Consider the following 19,767-nt stretch of genomic DNA (forward strand, 5'->3'; position numbering starts at 1 on the left):
TTTTTTTCTCTTTACCCCTTCAAAAAAGACGGGGAAGAGGAGGGAAAAAAAAGGACTGAAGATTTTCTAATCCAGCCTTTATTGAGGTTCCTGCTCTCAGCAACGCAACCTTTTTTTATGTGTGAGAAGGGCTCCCTGTAATTTAGCTACCACCACCACTGGACAAGCTTGTAATAAAAAAAAGAGAGAACTCTATTCTGGGATCCTCTGTAATAATGGCCTCTTCTTGTCTTCCTGAAGCAGCATTTCTGCTCTTGTCAAGGCCAGAGCAGGTGGAGATAGGGAGAAGATGGTACACGGCTGGGTGCGCGCCTGAAATCACAGAAGAAGAAGAAGAAGAAGAAGAGGAACAACAACAACAACAAGAATACAAAGAAGAGGAAAAAGAAGATTAGACTACTTACACAGACCTCCACACCTGAAGATAGAAGCTCTTTAGACACTCATTCTGAAAGCAATCACGTCACAAAGGGGCCATTGAGAAAATTCTCAGCTTGAATTTCAAATCTATAGCTCCATTTTGGCACGCGTAGAACATGAAGCCTTTCTGTTATTATTTAAACATTTTCCTTTAAATCATCTCTTGGTTTTTGTGGCATCTTGTTTGACCAAAGGAAAAGGGAAAAAATTAGCTTATATAACGACTTATTCAGAAGTCCTGTCAGAAACAGCGGAACTGACGAATATTACAAATTTGAAATGGTTTGCAAACAGCTTTAGAGTGGTCAGAAGTCGGTCACTTCTGAAGAGAATTGACAAGAGTAAGGAGCGACCAAACACAGTCCATTCATGCAAATTGACGACTATACACAAGAGCGCATACTTCCACCGGCATTAAAATCACCAAAACTCACTATTAAATACACAGACGCAAACAGTCCTATCAATTGTGGCATTAAATCCATGCCTTTGGCTAATCATCACTCTTCAACAACAGCCAATTTTGCTGCCATTGCCGCTTCCCATAAGCCGGACTGTAATAGGCCTCGATCAGAAGGGCAAGCCCCCATCTCAATCTCACTAGGCCCTCTCTGTCCTCTGCACCCCTGTGGTTGCGTCTGTTTGAGGGAGGGGGTGATTTTGTGGTCGTCTCGACTAATGGCGCTCCGACTGCCTCTCTGTTGGGCACACAGACATTCAGACAGAAGGAAACGGATGGAAAGAGAAGCTGTAGGGAGTGATGGATAGTTTGAGAGAGGGGGAGGGAGAGAGGGAGGGAGGGAGAGAAGGAGGGAGAGAGGAGGGGGTAGGAAAAGAAGTGAAAAACACACTCTTGTTGCATGACAGAATCCCTCCCAACCAAGACTTGTCCTTTAATACCGGGAGCCTTTCGTGTGGCTTATCCACGATTGCACATGGGAAAAAAGCCAACCGCATGGACGGGAACAGTGCTCATTACACGCCGCGAGTGTGTGTGTGTGTGTGTGTGTGTGTATTGATGTGTGTATGCGTGTGTATGTGTACTGATGTGTGCGCCAACAATGCTGAGCGCACAAAGAACGCTACTGCCGCCACTGTAACGGCCACGCAATGAGCATCAAATCGAAACGACACGTCTTAATTTGCTAACAACAGGGCCCCGTTCCCCTGTTTTGGGAAGTGAATAAATGAATGGGAAATTCTGGCGGGGAAAAAAAGGAAAGAAAGAGAGAAAGAAAAAGGGAAAACACAGAAATGAGGGACAAGAATGTAAGGACACAGCAGCAGCAGCACACAATAGAGAAGGACCAGCTGCACAATGGTGCCTCTGCGGATTGCAAAGCCCTCAAAAACCCTTAAGATACAGCAGGACTCATAGGATCCCCCATACCCCTTAAGATACACCAGGTCTCATAGGATCCCCATACCCCTTAAGATACACCAGGTCTCATAGGATCCCCCATACCCCTTAAGATACACCAGGACTCATATAGGATCCCCATACCCCTTAAGATACACCAGGTCTCATAGGATCCCCCATATGCCCTTAAGATACACCAGGACTCATAGGATCCCCCATACCCCTTAACATACACCAGGTCTCATAGGATCCCCATACCCCTTAAGATACACCAGGACTCATAGGATCCCCATACCCCTTAAGATGCACCAGGACTCGATCCCACATACCCCTTAAGATACACCAGGTCTCATAGGATCCCCATACCCCTTAAGATACACCAGGACTCATAGGATCCCCCATACCCCTTAAGATACACCAGGACTCATAGGATCCCCATACCCCTTAAGATACACCAGGAATCATAGGATCCCCATACCCCTTAAGATGCACCAGGACTCATAGGATCCCACATACCCCTTAAGATACACCAGGTCTCATAGGATCCCCATACCCCTTAAGATACACCAGGACTCATAGGATCCCCCATACCCCTTAAGATACACCAGGACTCATAGGATCCCCATACCCCTTAAGATACACCAGGAATCATAGGATCCCCATACCCCTTAAGATGCACCAGGACTCATAGGATCCCACATACCCCTTAAGTCATGCAACCATCCGCGCTCCTCCATTGTGCATTAAGGAGTATTTAATTTTGAAACAACTCTGTTAATTTCCCTTTAATCTTTAGGTGGGTAAAACCCCTTCCTAATAGCTGCAATGATGGAACCGGGGGAGGCGCAAAGACAGCAGAGGCATCCCGTGCCATGAATGGGCACCGTGCCCGAGGGGACCAGGGTTCAAGTCCGGCCTGAGGCCATCATTTTCCAAACCTATAGTTTCTCCATTAGGCCTAAGTTATACTTACTGCCAACGACGCATACACGTACGCATCATTGCTGCGCTCGTCTGGTGTGTCGGTTACACACGTTGACGCCAGGCAACAATGACGCGTCCAAAAAAAAAGAAGCAAAAACCTCCAGTATCATGCTTTTTGGTCACGTACCCGGCAGGAATTATAACATGCACACAGCATGCAACAGGTCGCATACGCGTAAGCTTAGTCTAACAGAAAGTCTACTCCTAGCCTCACTCTCTCTGACGCATATCAGTCATCTTGTCAAATAAAGGCTTAGAAGCCCTTAAAAGGAGGAGAGGGGCCTTTATGTGATGATGGACAGAAGAGGACAGTGGACCTGTTCCCTGGTCAACTTGAGGATTTTTTTTTAAATGCATGAATAATGTATCCGTCCAGCACTCCTGACCACATTAAAACTGTGCTTTCTTGAATTTCCCCTTGGGCATCAATAAAGTATCTATCTACAGTATCTATCTATCTATCTACTTTTAAAAATGTTCTCTCCAAGGTGCATACAGTAAATCGAGAACTCTGGGTTCAGAGTATCAGACATGATGATGTGTTTGCTATGACACTGACAAATGTTGGTGTTCCAAAAAATCTAGCAACTACACACAACTAGCACTTTATGACGTTTCATCGCAACATCTCAGAACCTTAAAAAAATGTTTTCAAATTCCACACAAGTCCACACAATCACACCATTAATCGCATACCTGCGTCAGAGAGGGGTCTCCTAGCATTTGGGCAGGAGCAATGGGATTGTAGACAAATGCAAATCTGAGATGGTCAAGCAGAAATTTTCTCTAAAATCCGTTGAATTGAGGTGGAATGACCCATATCAGAGGTGTACATGTATTTGTACCGAACTGTTTAGGCACAGGATCTTCAATACCAATATGTACCGAATGCACCACATTTTACGTTAGCAGTACCGAAAAGCTTCCCAAACAGTAACTGAACCATGATTCCAAAAAACCGAGTTACGCACAGAACCGTGATTTCTATGTACCATTACACGCGTATGGCATACTGCCAAAAAGCTACACAAAGACTAAAAACTTTCACAACTACATCGCCAGTAGTGCGATATAAAAAAAGAATGATCACGATAAATGATATATGCGATACGATATGGCTCAGCCCTGAGTCACAGTCTGGGTCTTTGAAGAAGCCACAGTGACAGGGGAGGGGAGGGGAGGGGAGGAGGGCTACAGCACGTCTGCCCTCAGGGCAGGATGTGGTCCCGTGACAGTGGCCAGTTGTTTAATTTTTCACACAATAGGTGACTGGGTTCAGCAGGAAACATCATGAGCCACCCCTTCTGTCCATTTCCCCCCACAAAACCACTGGCAAACACACACACACACACACACACACACACACACACACACACACACACACACACACACACGTGTACACCGTCTCAAACACACATATATTCCCACACCAACAGAATTTTACACAGTTCTACACAATTTTATGTACATTCTCTCTCTCTCTCTCTCTCTCTTACACACACACACACACACACACACACACACACACACACACACACACACACACACACACACACACACACACACACACACACACACACACACACACACACACACACACACACACACACACACACACACACCAATTTAAATTGATGCTCTAATGATACTCCTTTCTCAACAAACTGTTTGCAGTCTAATATGAATACAGTGAGACTGTGTATCAGAATACAGACTGTGTGCGGATACCTGGGATGTTAACCACTAGTGGGTACAGTGGGGTGTGAGCTTCAAAGTCCCATTCGACTCCCTTGTGAAAATCACTTACTGTATCACAGGTTATCCTAAATGGTGAATGGACTAGGGTTGCAACAATTAATAGATTAATGGAAAAAAAAATAATTAACAGATTCATTGTTTATGGAAATAATGATCCTATATGGTGTGCTGTACAAGGCGCCAACAGTGATGTCACAAATCATGTGGGTTCCAATTCACTCTGCTTGACCTCTGACCCTAAGCCAATCAAAGGCTACCAGCTGTTGCTCCCACATGACTCTCCTGTTGGCAACAACACAACCTGTTTTGCTCTCTCCTAACTCTTTCTCCCTTCGTAAAAACCCCATGCTGTACATAATTCTAACAGCACCCTGCACTGATGTTCAACAGTCTTTAACTACCACACACTTGTCCCTCTCCACACATCACTCTCTTTCCCTCTCTTTTTATCTCTCTCTCTCTTTCTCTCTCTTGCTCTCTCATTTTTTTTTCCAGAGTGGTGCCAATCGCTGCCCATACTCCTTCCTGGAGCCAGAAGATTGAAGATGGCAGCACTTTGGGCAAACTAATGGGCACCAGAGTTAAGCAGTGGGTAAGGTGCCACCCCACCGCCCCCACCACCCTCTTCCACACTGTTCCCATTGCTCTCTCCCTCTCTCTCTTTCTTTCTCTCTCTCTCTCTCTCTCTCTCAGATCCGGTTTGCCACGCATGGCTTGCCAGCCACAGGAAAGTTAAAAAAGAGAGAGGCTAAATTGAGTGCCCTCTCATTCCAGCATTTCATGGTTTGGTTAAAAGCAGCCTGCCAGATGATTCACATTTTATAAGCCCTCTCTTGCGGCCGCCTGCGTCAGTCTGCCACTCGGACTCGGACATTCATTCACACCATTCTCTCTCTCGCTCTTTCACTCTCTCCGTCCTCCCTGTCCTCCTCTCCTTCTCTCCATTTGTCTCTCCTTCATTTAGAACTGTGGGTTCTTTCTCTATATCCGCGAATAAAAAAGGAGGGGAACGGAACTCCAGTGGAGGTGCTGATGTTCTAGGCGTTGTGTGAGAGTGTGTGTGTGTGTGTGTGTGTGTGTGTCAGGTGACGTTTTGGCTTCAAGGCATAAGAGCAGAGTCTATACCATGAGAAGCTCGTCTTGCACAAGACTCTCTGGTGGTGATGGTGACGGTGGTGGTGGTGGTGGTAGGGGGGGGCTGGGGGTGGGTGGGGGGTAGAGAGATGAGACGCTCTCACAACCCAAAACAGATGCACGCGGTGCTCATCTTCAAAAGATGAGACGGCACACACACACGCTCACCCGACGCACAGCGGCGTGTCGCCGGCAGCTCACAAACACGTCCGTAATTCCCAACAGGAGTCGGCCGACGAGCCGCTTCCCTGCCCATCACACACAACAGAGAGAACGAGAGACAGAGAGAGAGAGAGAGAGAGAGAGGGAGAGAGAGAGGGAGAGAGGGAGACGGACACGGCGTGGCAAAGCGCAAAGGAGAGGAAATGTGATAATAACACCAAAATACACACTCGCCAAACTCCGCGCCTCCATTACACCCACGGGGCACACGCGGTGCGCTCAAGTCTCAAATAGGAAACAGACTGAGGAAAGAAGGACGGGGAAAAAAACAAACACAAGAAATACAGTGTGTGAGAGAGAAAAGAAGAAATAGAGAGAGAGAGAGGGAGTGAGAGAGCGAGAGAGAAGGGAAAAAATACAGAAAAAAAAGTTGTGAAGGGCGAACGCAGGGAATATTCGCTAAACGAGACTGACAGCTCGAGCCGTGCTGACCGCTCTCCTTTATCATTTCCTCATCACTGTGACCAGAGGGCCTTGGCGTGGGGACGCCGAGACGCGGAGCCCGAAAAAACACGTGGGCGACGCCGACGCCGGGGCACAGCACTCGCGGGGACGCTGCGGACACTAGGAGCCAATTCGGAGAGTATAGGCTTACCGGGGCCAGATATGGGCCGGACCCGGGGCTGGATTCACAATCTAAGTCAGCTGCTGTCAGGGGAAGAGCTTCAGCTTTATCGGGCCACAAGTGTTGGGTTAGCCTGTCCTCTAGTGGAGCAATCACAGAGTGTTTCACAAAGGTCAGGATGATTAAACCATCACTAGGCTGAGTGAAGAACTCAAGGATGAAATCATGAAAGGTGAAAAGAAAATGACAAATGAATAAGTGGAACGAATGGCTGTGCTTGTGTTGACAGAAACATTCTTATTTGACTCTGACCATGTGAAATGTGCTCTCTGTCTTTGTTTTAACTCCCAGGCACTAAATCCTACTTTGTCAAAACAGATGTTGCTCACACATGCATGGACACAAAGGAGCCGCTTCAATGCGGACAAAAAAGATGAATGAAGCAGTCTCCTTGAAGACAGATATTTAGACAGAACGGCTGACCACAATATTTACAACTGCAAACAGACCGTACTGTACACACACACACACACACACACACACATACACACACACACACACACACACACACACTTTCCGTCTGTCGCCGCAGCTACACACAGGCACACACTGCACTGCGCAGGCTGGGGCAGTGAGAAGAATTGGCGTGGCCTGCTTGAGGTTTAGCGGAAGAATGGGAACTATGCTGTTACTGTGGTGATGGTCTGACTACGGGCCCTAGGTTTGCCGACCGCAGCAGCCTAGACCACATCTCTCTCACTCAATCTCCTCAACCATTTCGGCTATAAAATGCTTCCTTACTAAATACTGCTCCACCCAGGCCTTAAAGTGTGTACATTAAAAGAACACCCCCCGCTTCACCCACATAACAGGAAATAAAACGGTCTCGTTGAGCCATTAAAACTGCCGGAGCAGACCGTTCAGCTTTTCATTCACATGTTCTGATGTTGTTTGCGGCTTGTGTTGCCCCCTCTCTGCACTGAATGAAAAGAAAAAAGCGATAATGAGGGAGAGAGAGTTCATTCCCAAAAAATGCGGGCAAGGACACGATGGGCAACATCGACAACAACAGACGCCACGCCACAAGCTGCATTTACTTTCCCTGTCAAACGGCTAACTTTGTTACCAACTAAGGCTACGCAAAGCGATACACTTAGGCTACTGGTCCACTGATTGCGTCGAGCAAAACTTGAACTTGAACTTTGACATACTTCTATAATTCGCACTAGGCTACTAGTCACTGTATTCTGTGCTTTAAGATTTATAGCTAACTTTGAGGATGAAAAGTAACATCACGGGCTGTCAGGTTGGAGTGAACTGGCACCACGTGTTGAGCCCGCTTTGTTTTGAGACGCATTCGAGATGACGTAGGCTATCATGTCATGTGACAGGCTGCTTTGCAAAGAGTCAGGAAATCTGACCGACGGACATTAGGGCTACGATGATTTACTTTCGTTTACATATTTGTGTGAGTTATAAGTAAAAAAATTCACCACGAGACCGATGGTCTTGTGTAGCCTGTTGAAGTAACGCCGTCGGTATGTAGCCTACTTCATGTTTTGCACATTTTATTTGCACATTTTGGCTAGTTGGGCTACTCCAGTTAGACATCTGTCAGAATTCATTGTGAGTTAACAGCAATCTAGCGGTTTTCTGAACATTGAGCAAAGGTGATTTATTGACACGTTCCTTATCCGGACCCCGAGTTGTCGTCAGCAAATCGTTAGGCTAGCCTACTTTATGATCAGACAATCATTGGCCACCTAATAAACTTTGTACAAGGTTTCACTGATATAGCCTATCTGTGCAATTCACTCCTCTCAGAAGTTGTTGGCTGCTGCAGCACGTTTGAAAGGGATAGCCTGCAGTTGCAAACTGTCTACATTTAAAAACATGAAGAGAAGACTTCTGCTGGTGTCAAATTCAACCCTCCATGGGAGTGGATATCTTGACCACTGCCAGACACAGATTCAAGACTTTTTTGGAAAGTAAGTAGGCTTATGCGTTGCATCTTTAAAAATGTCTGTCTATAGTGGAATGATATGGTCGGCTATACAACTTGTTTATGTTTACTAAATCCTTTTTAGAAACCTCACTGAGGTGAATGGTAAACCAGAAATATGCTAGTAAACTGGAAGTATTGGTCTACTACTTTACTGGTAGCATTTAAATATAGCTCTTGAATAAAATGATTGGCCCGTGAGAAAATGTTGAATTGCTCTTAAAGGTGTTTTCAGAGTTTTCAAAGACGTTCTAGATCAGCACAATCTTGGCACAACAATATTGAGGAGCACTATTTAGGCTATCCTTCAGATTGTAGGCCCACTGACATTATACCATGCCTGATGATCCTGTTAGTGCATGAAGAAGTAACATACATTACTATGGATGGGGAACACAATGATTCATATTGTATACTTCACACACATCAGTATTGTACTTTTGCTTTTTTTATCAACAGCTACAACAACACTAACTGTAATGTAAACCTATTAATGATATAATGACCAATTGTAGCCAACACAGTTGTGCCAGTGTAGCCACATTAACCATTGCAATCATTATTTCACCTGCACAGTCTTAACAAAACTAAATCGAGTCATTTTCCATCACAACAGGGGAGTGAAGAGGGTTCTATTTGTTCCTTATGCCTTACATGACCGAGATGCTTACACCAATACAGCAAGAAGCAAGTTCAAGACCTTAGGTAACAAATCATTCTGTTCTTAGCCATAGCATACATAAATAAGTATTACAGTATGTGAACATCAGAGGTTAACTATAACGCAGAAGGTGTAATCTGCTCAAATGTAAAATTGCAAATGCCCCTGATTAATTATGTCATCGGTTAATAACATTGTTTAATAGTATTAACTTTTAATCATAAGAAGACTTGACCTTTTGTAGCATGCCATGTGGGATTGTTTTGTCACTCTTAGACTCAATGGTGGAGCCGGGTTACGTTTGTGCCAATTTCAACATCAGTTTGATTCTTGCCTGCAGGCTATGAGGTGGACGGTGTGCATGAGGCAGCTGATCCAGTGGAGGCTGTGAGGAAAGCTGAAGCCATTTTCATTGGTAAGATTTATCCATTTCACATTGGTAACATTTATCCATTTCACATTGGTAACATTTATCCATTTTCATTGGTAGCCTACTGTAGGTCTCTCAATTTTAATTGCTAGATCTTTATTCATTTTCCTCCCATAGATTACAATATACAGTATAGCCCCCTCTACCCAGTCTACCCAGTATACTTTAATGTTTTTTTTCCATGTTTTTTAAAAGTAATTATGTAGTCTCCTGAAACAGTTTCTCACAGCTGAGCTGTATGTTGTGTCCTGAAAATTCCAGGAGGGGGCAACACATTCCGTCTGCTCAAGAACCTCTATGACAACAAGCTGGTGACTGAGATCAGGAAGCGAGTTCTTGATGTGAGTTCTATTTGCATTTCCTCATAAAACAGATGGTTTTATTCCGTGAGACTAACCTATGAGTGAGATTTAAGCCCTAAGCAGCAGTGGCTAGCTGTAAGCAGGGCTCGGCATGAATGGTTGCCCAGTTGCCCTTGGCTACCAAATTGTTACAAGTAGCAACCAAAACCTCATGCCTGGTTGAAAAGCTGGCAACCGCTTTTGAGCACTCTTAAAAGGTAACGTTGACGCCTAGCTGTAAGCCCTAGCTGTAAGCAACTTTATTGGCACTCCCTCTGAAGTTTTTCGTGATGTCAACACAGTACGTACTCAGCTTCAAAAGTGCTATAGAATTTACTTAACTGGCAAACTATTAGTGATATAATGAATAGCAACATTATTGGTTATAATCAAACCCTTTGGTGCAGTGTCTGAGAAACAACTGCTGTATCCACATGCTGGTCCTCTTCTGCTTTTGTGGTCATTGACCAGACTGAGAACACTGCTACAAAAAGTAGAACCTAATAGAAGCAAAGACAAAGAATCCCACAGCAGGAATAACAAGCTGATGGATTCTTGGATTAAAAGTCCGGTCAGACTTTAGCTGGATGGCCCCTTGTAGACTATCTGCAAATGCTCTGTTTATAAACAAACACTCTGTTTGTAAATCACTTGTAAATCACTTTTAAGTAAGTAATGCTATCAGGCTAGTTTTGTACAGTAGCAGTGCTAACTGAGACTGATGAATGATGTACATCTTCACCTGTGACCTTGGCGTGACCTTGGCGTGACCTTGAGTTTGTGTTACAGGACGGCGTTCCCTACATGGGCTCCAGCGCGGGCACCAACGTCTCTACGGTCAGCATCAACACCACCAACGACATGCCCATCGTCTACCCGCCCACCTTCGCTGCCATCGGCCTGGTGCCCTTCAACATCAACCCCCATTTCCTGGACACGGACCCCAACAGCCGACACATGGGCGTAAGACAAACATGTGACAACAACAACAAACTGTTCAAATTGACAGTCAATAAGTCTAAAGAAGTCTAAGTAAAGTCAATATATTTCATAATAATAGACTAACCATAATAGCAATAACAACATAATAACAATAAAAGCTGATAATAACGTTAGCTTAGTCTTCATAGCAATAGCCATACTCATTTACAAACGAAGTGTCTGATGTTGCAACCAAAGCACAAGGTGGTCAATATTTGTGTTGACTTGACACAATGAGATTCTAAATAGTTACACAGAATAAGCAGAAATACTGATGAATCCAGATATCTGCGGTGTGTAAAATGCAGAAGTGTGTGTTTCGTATTTGCCATGTCTCTGGATTTCATTCAATGGAGAAAAAATTGGCTACATTAAAAATCTCATGCTAATCTTGTCTTTGCTAAAAGTGGAGGTTAGAAAACATTGTTGTTGCTAGAGCACCTACAGTAGATAATGTGCATTCATTCTTGTGTATGTACAGTAGTAAGATCTGAAGACAGTTGATTCAGACTAGTGTAAAACATTATTTGGGGAGGGTTTGTATCACATTGACTTTGTTTATATCACTGCAGAAAATGGAATTCTTCCTCAAGCAACAGAAAGCTTGTACTTACGTGTTCCATAAATTAAAGGGCCAGATTCTTCTATTCTTTACTGGCTTAATTTGAGCAATTGCATAGTTTAGATTAGATGGAATGTTTTTTTGTTTTGTTTTGTGAGAGCTGCAAGTTTCACATGCCTGTTAATGACTTATTTATTTGTTTATTACGTAATGACGTGTTTATTTGTCTCATCTCTCTTACAGGAGACCCGAGAGCAGCGCATCACTCAGTACCATGAGGAGCCCAACACGCCCATTGTCCTGGTGAGCCACTGCACTTTATCCCTCATCATTAGGGACAGCCGTGGCCTACTGGTTAGGGCTTCGGACTTGTAACCTGAGGGTTGCAGGTACGATCCCCGACCAGTCCACGGCTGAAGTGCCCTTGAGCAAGGCACCTAACCCCTCACTGCTCCCCGAGCGCCGCTGATTGGGCAGGCAGCTCACTGCTCTGGGTTGTGTGATTCACCTCACTGTGTGTTCACTGTGTGCTGTGTGTGTTCACTAATTTGGTTAAATTGGTTAAATGCAGAGAAACGAATTTCCCTCACGGGATCAAAAAAGTATATATTCTATTCTATTCTATTTTATCATAGGATGCTCTATGCTATATGCTGTGCTATTCTACACTATACTGTGCTGTACTATGCTATACTGTAGCATCCTATATGATACTTTGCTATACTAAATTATACTATTCAACGCTATGCTGTACTATGCTATGCTGTAGTTAGTAATCTATGGTATTTGTTTGTAAAAAGTAAAGGCACACCTTGTGAGGTGCTCACGGCGGTAAATGAAATGACCCTGATGAAGGCGTAAGCCGAAACGTTGGTCAATCAAAATTCTTAAAATATCTTGAAGTTCCGAGTGTGCCGCGACACTTTTGTTTAATCTAAGTATACTATGGTACCATACTATGATATACTACAGTATACTGTACTTTTTAGTGTACCATCTATCTATGTACCCATCTTATGTGCTGTCCTGCTGTTGTCTGTGACGTGGCTGAACTCTCTCCAGGGCCTAAGAGAGGGCTCCATGCTGCTCGTGGAGGGCAAGAAGGTCACACTGCTGGGGACCACTAAAGCACGACTTTTTACTCCGTAAGATCCCCTTCCTCTGTGACACACACACACACACACACACACACACACACACGCACACAGAGAGATTCTTTCTCAACATTCTCCCTCTCACACACACACACACGGATTCAGTCTTTCTCAACATTCTCTCTCTCACATACACAGGCACACAAACACACACACTCATGGAAACACGAACACCCAAACCCACTCACACTCAACACACAGATTTTCCCCCATGTGAGTGTGATTCACATCCCCAAGATGACTCACGCATATTCCCCTACACACAGCAAAAGTAACAGGCTATTTTTTTTTTTGTCAGCCTGTCATAACCGTGGTTTTGCTGACTCTCTCTCTCCCAGGGGGAAACCAGCTGTTGAGTACGACCCAGGAAATGACCTCAGCTTCCTGTTGGACACGGAGAGGGCATCAGTACTGTGATGACTGAAGCTGACCTGCCACCACTGCCAGCCCCAGTGGTTGCTGTGGTTACGGTGCACAGGGTTCATGAGAGAGCAAGTGATTTTTAGTAAATAAACTCTTCTAAAGCATTTACCTGTAAAGTGACCTTTGTGATTTTTAGTAAATAAACACCAAACAAAATGGCACCACATGTTTTACGTTAGTATTTCTATGTGTGTGACAAATAAACCTCCTTGTATCCTTCTACTTCTAAAGCATGTACCAGTAACGTGCCTCCACTCCAGTGATAACCGTGGCTAGAATCCTGAATTCATGGGTTTCATCCGGTCCCTTACCACAGATGAATACAGTCAGGCACCTAGATTATGAAGACATGAATAGAAATGTATGGGGTAGTTTGTAACGGCAATATGGCAGTAGTCTACACATACAGTATGCCATCCCTTCCTGTACGTATGCCTTGCCAATCACTTGAATTAGAAAACAGCTGCCCTACAACTGCCTAACGTACATTGCAAGATGGCCGCCATGTGGGGGGACATTTCTACTGTAAGGACTCTGGTATTATCCGTCTGTCTGTCAGTTCCGACCTCATGAACACAACATCTCAATATAGCCTCAAGACACAAGTTTAAAAGTTCAAATGTTCAGATGGACTCGAAAGATGAACTACTTTGATTCTGGAGGTCAAAGTGCAAGGTCACTGCAACCACATGCATGTCCCATTCTCATGAGCACAATATCTCAAATTCAGTATGAATGTTTACTTGGGCTCTAAGATCAACTGGTTTGATTCCTTTCAAATCTATAATCTATGCATTGCATGCCTCGCCACAAATATTTGTCAAACAGAAGCCCAAGGCTGAGAGGAGGCATATCACCACATCGCAGTAATTTTAGTTTAATAATGCATATCAAAAACAGTTCTTAATGCACTGAAGTGTATGCTAATGGAAAGTGACAGTTTTATATATTTTCTCTTTTTCATCTCGTCAACTCTAGTTCATTAAATCTCCCCGTCTTAAATCTTTTGATGGGCTCCCTGGAGTTGAAATGACTCCCACTATCTGTGGACAATCTTATCTATAAGTATCACATCTAACCGTCAGTCAGCAGATTATTTGAGCTTATCTGGTCCATAAACATTTTGTAATAGAATTCACACACAAGTCAAAAAGGACACTCAAGCACTCCAATGTCATCAAAGCCCAGTCCTGGTTGAGGTGGCCATTTGCATCCTATTTTCGTTATAAAGATCTTTCATTAAACCTGTGTATTACAATGTTCATTATTAATCATTCATATAGATTAGACAACTATTGAAAAGCCAGCTATACATTAAAGACTTGAAATAAGTTTATAGAATAAGACTACATGGGCCAGGATAGAAATTAATTATAAACTACCTCAGCATATGCACAGATTGCATGTAAGCTTGTTTAGATTGCATACCTGTATAAATGTGTTTTTCCATAACAACTACACACTGTTAGAACAGGGTGAATAAATTATTGACAGACAGACAGATATGAACTCTGGCGGCCTGTAATTGTAGAAAAAGTCCACTAGGGGGCGCAACCCTACCAGAGGGTTGAGGTCTGTCATAACTGCACCCCAGGCCATGGCTCTGTCAGATGTAATTACGCGGTTTAAAAGGTAGTGTGTCTTTCAAACTGCACACTACAGCTGCAGATAGAGGGAAGAATGTCAGTTATGTGAGACATATCGAATGCCAAGTATGACTTTGCTTATGGCATTTCTGTTTAACATATATATATAATATATTAATATATCTGTGTGTGTGTGTGTGTGTGTGTGACTATCTATATTGCCTTCACTCTGTGTGTATACAAAACATCATCAGATTATGTCGTTATACAGATGTTTTGTGTATACATAGCAGAAATCCGATAATTTCAACATTATAAATAAAATTGTTTGATACATTTAATCAGACAGGCGGAGTACAAAAGCAAGTGCTTCTAAATATATTTAATAGCAGAAATATAAATCAGCAGGTTTTATAAAATATACATATCAATCTCTACACATTTTGAACACTTTACAAACTGGCATTTATAGTCAACACATAAAGTCAAAAGGTATTCTCTGCCCAACTGTAATATGGTCTCTTTTCAATTGCTGTTTGGCTTTAACAGACATTCATTGTAAATGTAAATGAAATGGAAAGCTGCTCACCGGTCCTACTGGTTTACTCAACGAGAAGCAGACAAGGGCCAGATTCGTTAAGAAGCTCTTAAGTGCTAAGAACTTCTTAGGAGTGCTCTAACTCGAACTCGAGCTCGAACGCTCCAAAGAAGTTCTTAGCACTTAAGAGCTTGTTAACGAATCTGGGAAACCCGGCCAATACCTTTTACGATCAGCAGTCTGTCAGACCACTGTAAACAGTTCTTAAAACCCGCAAAATCCTCTTTTCTCTACCTCACGCTCAAGCAAATAAAATCTCAGTCACATCACATTTCTATCACATCATTCTATCACATTTCTATCATATTATCATAATAATATTCTGTCATGACTACACGTGTAATGAGAAGAGAAGTCTGATTATACTAGCCTACTCTAGATAGTGGACATCTAGTCCTAGTGCAATACAATAGCAGCAAGCACATCCTCAGCCCCTCCTACTGCTCCTCCCATAGACCACAAGAGATTACTAGGAAACTGGCTTTGAAACATGACCTCTGACACGCAACCGTATTCAATAACAAAATAACACAGTTATTTGACCCTTTTCCCCTTATTTTCCCTTTTTTTTAAAAAAAAATTAACTTCGTATTAGAAATGTGCGTTTAAGTATTTGGTCAGACTCACACAAGAGCTTTGTGCAAGACAGCAGTTTGGATATGTTTTTCACTTTGCGATCATGTTAAACCAGTCACTTTTAATATAAAAAATATCTCTTGATATAAACAATATAAAGAGAATACTATTTGTAAAAGCAACTGTATTGAAGTGAACGATCAGAAACTTTGCCGTGTTGAGCTTTGATAATAATATTCCTGAAGTAATCTGAATAATAATCCTGGAGTAATCAATGTAGACTGACCTGTTGCTGAGATTAATAGAAGAGAATACTGCGCCACATGTCTACAAAGCTGTGCAGACAGGAAACGGAAATGGAGAAACCCAGGTGAGCCAGATACTGTATTGTTTAGGCAGAGGAAGATACTTCATCAGAAGCCACTTCCGGGAATCCAGAAAACACAAAGGGGGGGGGGGGGGTGTCAAAATCCCCCTTTATGCAGAGCAGAGTTCCACGGAAGTCTATGCCCCCAACCCCTCGTGTGATCCGGGTTCCCTTAAGTAACTCGGAAGTATCTTGCTCCGCCAATCAACAATCTTTGATTGAGCTCAGATATTGATCCTGCCCCCTTCCGCTGACTCCTCCCCCTTCCCGTTCCTCCTGCGGGGTTCGCCGTTGCTCTCCTGGTCTCCTGCGCGCTCGTCGCCGACGCCCGTCGTCATGGTGAGAGCGGCGTTGGCGTTGCCGCCATTGGCGCCTGCCTCGGACGCGGCGGGCAGGTTGTCGCTGTGTACCAGGCGCAGCTGGTTCTCAGCGGGACGCTTCCATTGGGGCCGCGTGGCGATCCACAGGATGAGCCCCCCAAACACGGCGAGGAGGAGCCCCAGCACGTTCACAAACACCGCCTCCGGGGGGGAGTCCTTATACTTGGGGTCTTTGCTGAGGGGGGCAGCCGAGAAGAGAGGAGAAGATTGTTACCGTAATTTCCCGATTAGCCGCTTATACATTGATTTTGCTAAATTTCTTCAGCTATGAGGTTAATACAGGGGGGGGGGGGGGGGTTCAGTTAATATGGTGTTAATATGGTTTTGTTTCTTTTAACTTGCATAAAACACTGTCCTGCGGCTTATACACAATGCAGATTATATGCGGGAAATTATGTATGTTTGAAATGTAATGTCATTTGCATGAACTATTCTATCCTGTGGGGCTGGAGAGAAGGCAGACTTTGACACTAGAGAAGCTGAAGTTGTTTTCCCACGAGACTCACACAGTCAAACTGGTCCCACTTCAGTCAGCTGAGAATTACCCCTTGAGATGATGAAACACATTAATTATCTTGCTTCTTACCTTCTAAAACTATTGATGATTTAAACCTGAATAAAACTATAAGGACCACAAACAAACAAATTATAGTCCTTATTAGTAACTAACTGAACTTTGCTTCTCTTCAAGTGACAGTGTCAAAACAGCAGCCTTCCTACCAGTAGCATTGAAAGACATCATTGTCAATATTATTGGGGGCCCCATTTTTTGTTTTTTTCAATAGGCCCCACATTTTCCAGCAGTGCCCCTGCCTCTCACATAATCGTGTGTTCCATTTGTACAGGGTGATGGTGTGTGACATTGTCAGAACTTGCTGTGAACGGAGGGTCCCCTGATTTGTATGAGACTGTTTCTCATCAGACGACTTTTAAGGGGACATGCCGGCCTGTAATTGTGCGTAACTTCTTGTTTTCCGGTTATTTTACTACTCGTAAGAAGAGCCCCTGCCCCCTGTACAAATGGAATGCACAATAAGCACAGACAAATCTGGCATATTTGCACTGCATAATATCCGAAACATGGAGTGGTATAGCAGTCCTCTGTCCAGAGGCTGGCATCCCGGGTTCAGAAAGTAACAGTCCTGCCAAGTAGGCCTATTTGATCCAACCATTTAGTAAACCAGTTCATCCTAATTAGCAGCCAAGTAAAATCAGATTATTAGAACAGGTAGACAGAATATATGGCAGGAGTCCAAGGACTCTGAGGAAGATGCATGAAGCATCGAAACATTAGTCCCTTTGTGCACCTTAAATAATCCAGTTTATAGTACATCTGTGCTGCTCCGAGTTTTTACTTTTAGTATATCTACACGGTCCCTTCTCTCGTCTGATGCACCAGATGTAATGCTGCAGAAGCGCGGTGGATCTACTCTTTTGTGAAATATATGGCAGGACTTTTACTCTCTGGAACCGGCATGTCCTCCCTCTGCCTCAGTCCAACTTAACTCACAGGCCAAAGATGAGCTTCTCGGTGATGCCCATGAGGGCAGTGGCGATCACACTGGAGAAGATGAACAGGCCCCCGTAGACGTGCACAGGCATCAGGGCTGCCCGCACGAACCCTGGGGTGATGGGCACCAGGTAGACGACCAGGCCCAGCACCATCTGGTCAGTCAGGTCAGAGGTCAACAAGGAGAGATTAGTGGAGTAGAGCTTTGATTGACATGCCCACACTGCATTGAAGGTATTTGCATGTCAGAAATGAGCTGTTACACTAACGAAAAGCTAAGAAACATTATACAACTAAATCGTACCCTGAATCACTGGCTACAACTGCATCAACAAGGCTATGCTTCATTTGTAGGATATTCTGCTTTACTAACATTCTGTTGCATGCCAAATATGCAATGGTGATCGAGTTTCTTCTGAGAATAATGGAGCTTTTCAGTCGAAATGTCAGCACAGATTTGCAAATATCTTGCGTATGATACCCGGCGTGACCTCACCTGAAGCGCGTACAGTATGACCGCCGCTAGCCCCACCCAGCTGTGGAGGCTGTACATGTTGGGGATGTTCGCGGCGTTGTGGAAGTCGAATACAGCTACAAGAGACACCACGGCCATGATAAACGCCAGGATGTTTAGACCAGCGTGGATAAACTTCATCATTAGTTTGCTGCATCTCCACGTCCAAGGAAGTCGGTACACTATGATGGCTGGAAATTGAGAAATTATATATTGTTTTAGTAAGTAAACTATCAAAAAAGTGTCAAAAAAAGTTCAAATAGTGTTTTAAACGCCAACCTGAAGTTATCAATGTGATTTGCCTTAGCGTACATCATTACAACAGGGATTTAATGGATTCGACAGGCTACAATGTGACATGTAACGTCACTGGGTCTGTTTGCAACTGTTGCATTACGTTTAGGCTACATTCCAATCCTCTGGAGGCTGGATTTCCGCGAATCACTAAGGATAAGACATTTCAGCCATTTTACTTGACAGCTGGCGTAGTGTAACTCAAGTTGCCCCGGTTAGCGGAAACTATTTATTACATAGGAGAGCTTTATGTGTGACACTCGCAGAATAACAAGACAAAGTAGCAAACATTGAGACAAAACTTACCGATTCCCTGAAGGAAAATAAACCCAATCACGATCAGCAAGGGATGCCAATTGAATTCGGCCAATCCACCGTCCCAAGCAAGACCCTCTTTAAAGTGGAAAACCCATCTCAAAACAAAAACTATGCACACGAATCCGACGGACAACGCCGAGACGAGGAGGACAAGGAATTGCTTGAAGTTCTCCATCGCCATCATTGTTGCCAGACAGCGACTGTGGTAAGACACGTCGGAAGAAGGGGTGAGATAGCAAATTTAGCTGCGGAATTTCAAGAGGTCACTCAAGGGGTTGGGTTATTGTCCAGTCGTTTTCTGTCGCGTCTGGACGATCGTCTACCTTTTCCACCGCCCCCTCTAGACCACAAAGTTTTGTAACTTGCCACATCCAGCACCGTTATGAAACTAATGACGGGCAAAATAACGGCACAAAAAGTAATCAGCAACACTTGTATCCCTCTATGACACGTAACGTGTCTTGCAAGACACCCGGAACAATGATGTAGGCAAAAAAAAAAACAATGATGTAGGCTTTCTGGGTCTGATAGATAAAACATGTACTGTAAACACTTGCATAGCTGAAACTACACTGGTGGTTTTCATTGCAAGCGAACAAAATCAATGTGTCTTTATTTTTTATTGAA

At 43.8% G+C, this 19,767-nt stretch overlaps 2 protein-coding genes across 5 annotated transcripts; one reads left to right on the top strand and one right to left on the bottom strand.

The window, feature by feature from the left end:
* Nucleotides 1–7,837: 7,837 nt before the first annotated feature.
* si:dkey-69o16.5 (Alpha-aspartyl dipeptidase-like) lies at nt 7,838–13,101 on the top strand. Of its 4 annotated transcripts, none has more exons than XM_062533518.1 (9): nt 7,838–7,981; nt 8,268–8,431; nt 9,062–9,150; nt 9,447–9,521; nt 9,798–9,877; nt 10,667–10,840; nt 11,664–11,723; nt 12,483–12,565; nt 12,913–13,101. In XM_062533518.1, exons 2-9 carry the CDS (start codon nt 8,337–8,339, stop codon nt 12,989–12,991), a joined length of 735 nt encoding a protein of 244 aa, XP_062389502.1. In that variant the 5' UTR covers nt 7,838–7,981; nt 8,268–8,336; the 3' UTR covers nt 12,992–13,101. The 4 variants fall into 4 exon arrangements, with proteins under 4 accessions (XP_062389502.1, XP_062389500.1, XP_062389504.1 ...); XM_062533516.1 differs by having other exon boundaries at nt 7,840–8,069; XM_062533520.1 differs by having other exon boundaries at nt 7,850–8,113.
* A 1,844-nt stretch (nt 13,102–14,945) lies between these two features.
* Nucleotides 14,946–19,607, bottom strand: LOC134078759 (plasma membrane ascorbate-dependent reductase CYBRD1). The gene is made up of 4 exons (XM_062534893.1): nt 19,129–19,607; nt 18,511–18,719; nt 18,015–18,169; nt 14,946–16,679 (listed from the first exon to the last, which is right to left on the bottom strand). The coding sequence occupies exons 1-4, from the start codon at nt 19,322–19,324 to the stop codon at nt 16,349–16,351; spliced, it is 891 nt and encodes a 296-aa protein (XP_062390877.1). The 5' UTR covers nt 19,325–19,607; the 3' UTR covers nt 14,946–16,348.
* Between the last annotated feature and the right edge of the window lie 160 nt (nt 19,608–19,767).

The sequence above is a fragment of the Sardina pilchardus genome, chromosome 4 (assembly GCF_963854185.1).
Source record: "Sardina pilchardus chromosome 4, fSarPil1.1, whole genome shotgun sequence".
Taxonomy (NCBI): Eukaryota; Metazoa; Chordata; class Actinopteri; order Clupeiformes; family Clupeidae; genus Sardina; species Sardina pilchardus.

Bases quoted from the DNA above. Each gene is read 5' to 3' on its own strand.
- si:dkey-69o16.5 (XM_062533516.1), top strand. From the start codon at position 7,998: ATGTTTTGCACATTTTATTTGCACATTTTGGCTAGTTGGGCTACTCCA. The intron at 8,432-9,061 runs GTAAGTAGGCTT...CCATCACAACAG, and splicing joins ATTCAAGACTTTTTTGGAAA to GGGAGTGAAGAGGGTTCTAT. The intron at 11,724-12,482 runs GTGAGCCACTGC...AACTCTCTCCAG, and splicing joins CCAACACGCCCATTGTCCTG to GGCCTAAGAGAGGGCTCCAT.
- LOC134078759 (XM_062534893.1), bottom strand. From the start codon at position 19,324: ATGATGGCGATGGAGAACTTCAAGCAATTCCTTGTCCTCCTCGTCTCG. The intron at 18,720-19,128 runs GTAAGTTTTGTC...CTCAATTTCCAG, and splicing joins TATTTTCCTTCAGGGAATCG to CCATCATAGTGTACCGACTT. The intron at 16,680-18,014 runs GTGAGTTAAGTT...TGCCCCCCTCAG, and splicing joins GAGAAGCTCATCTTTGGCCT to CAAAGACCCCAAGTATAAGG.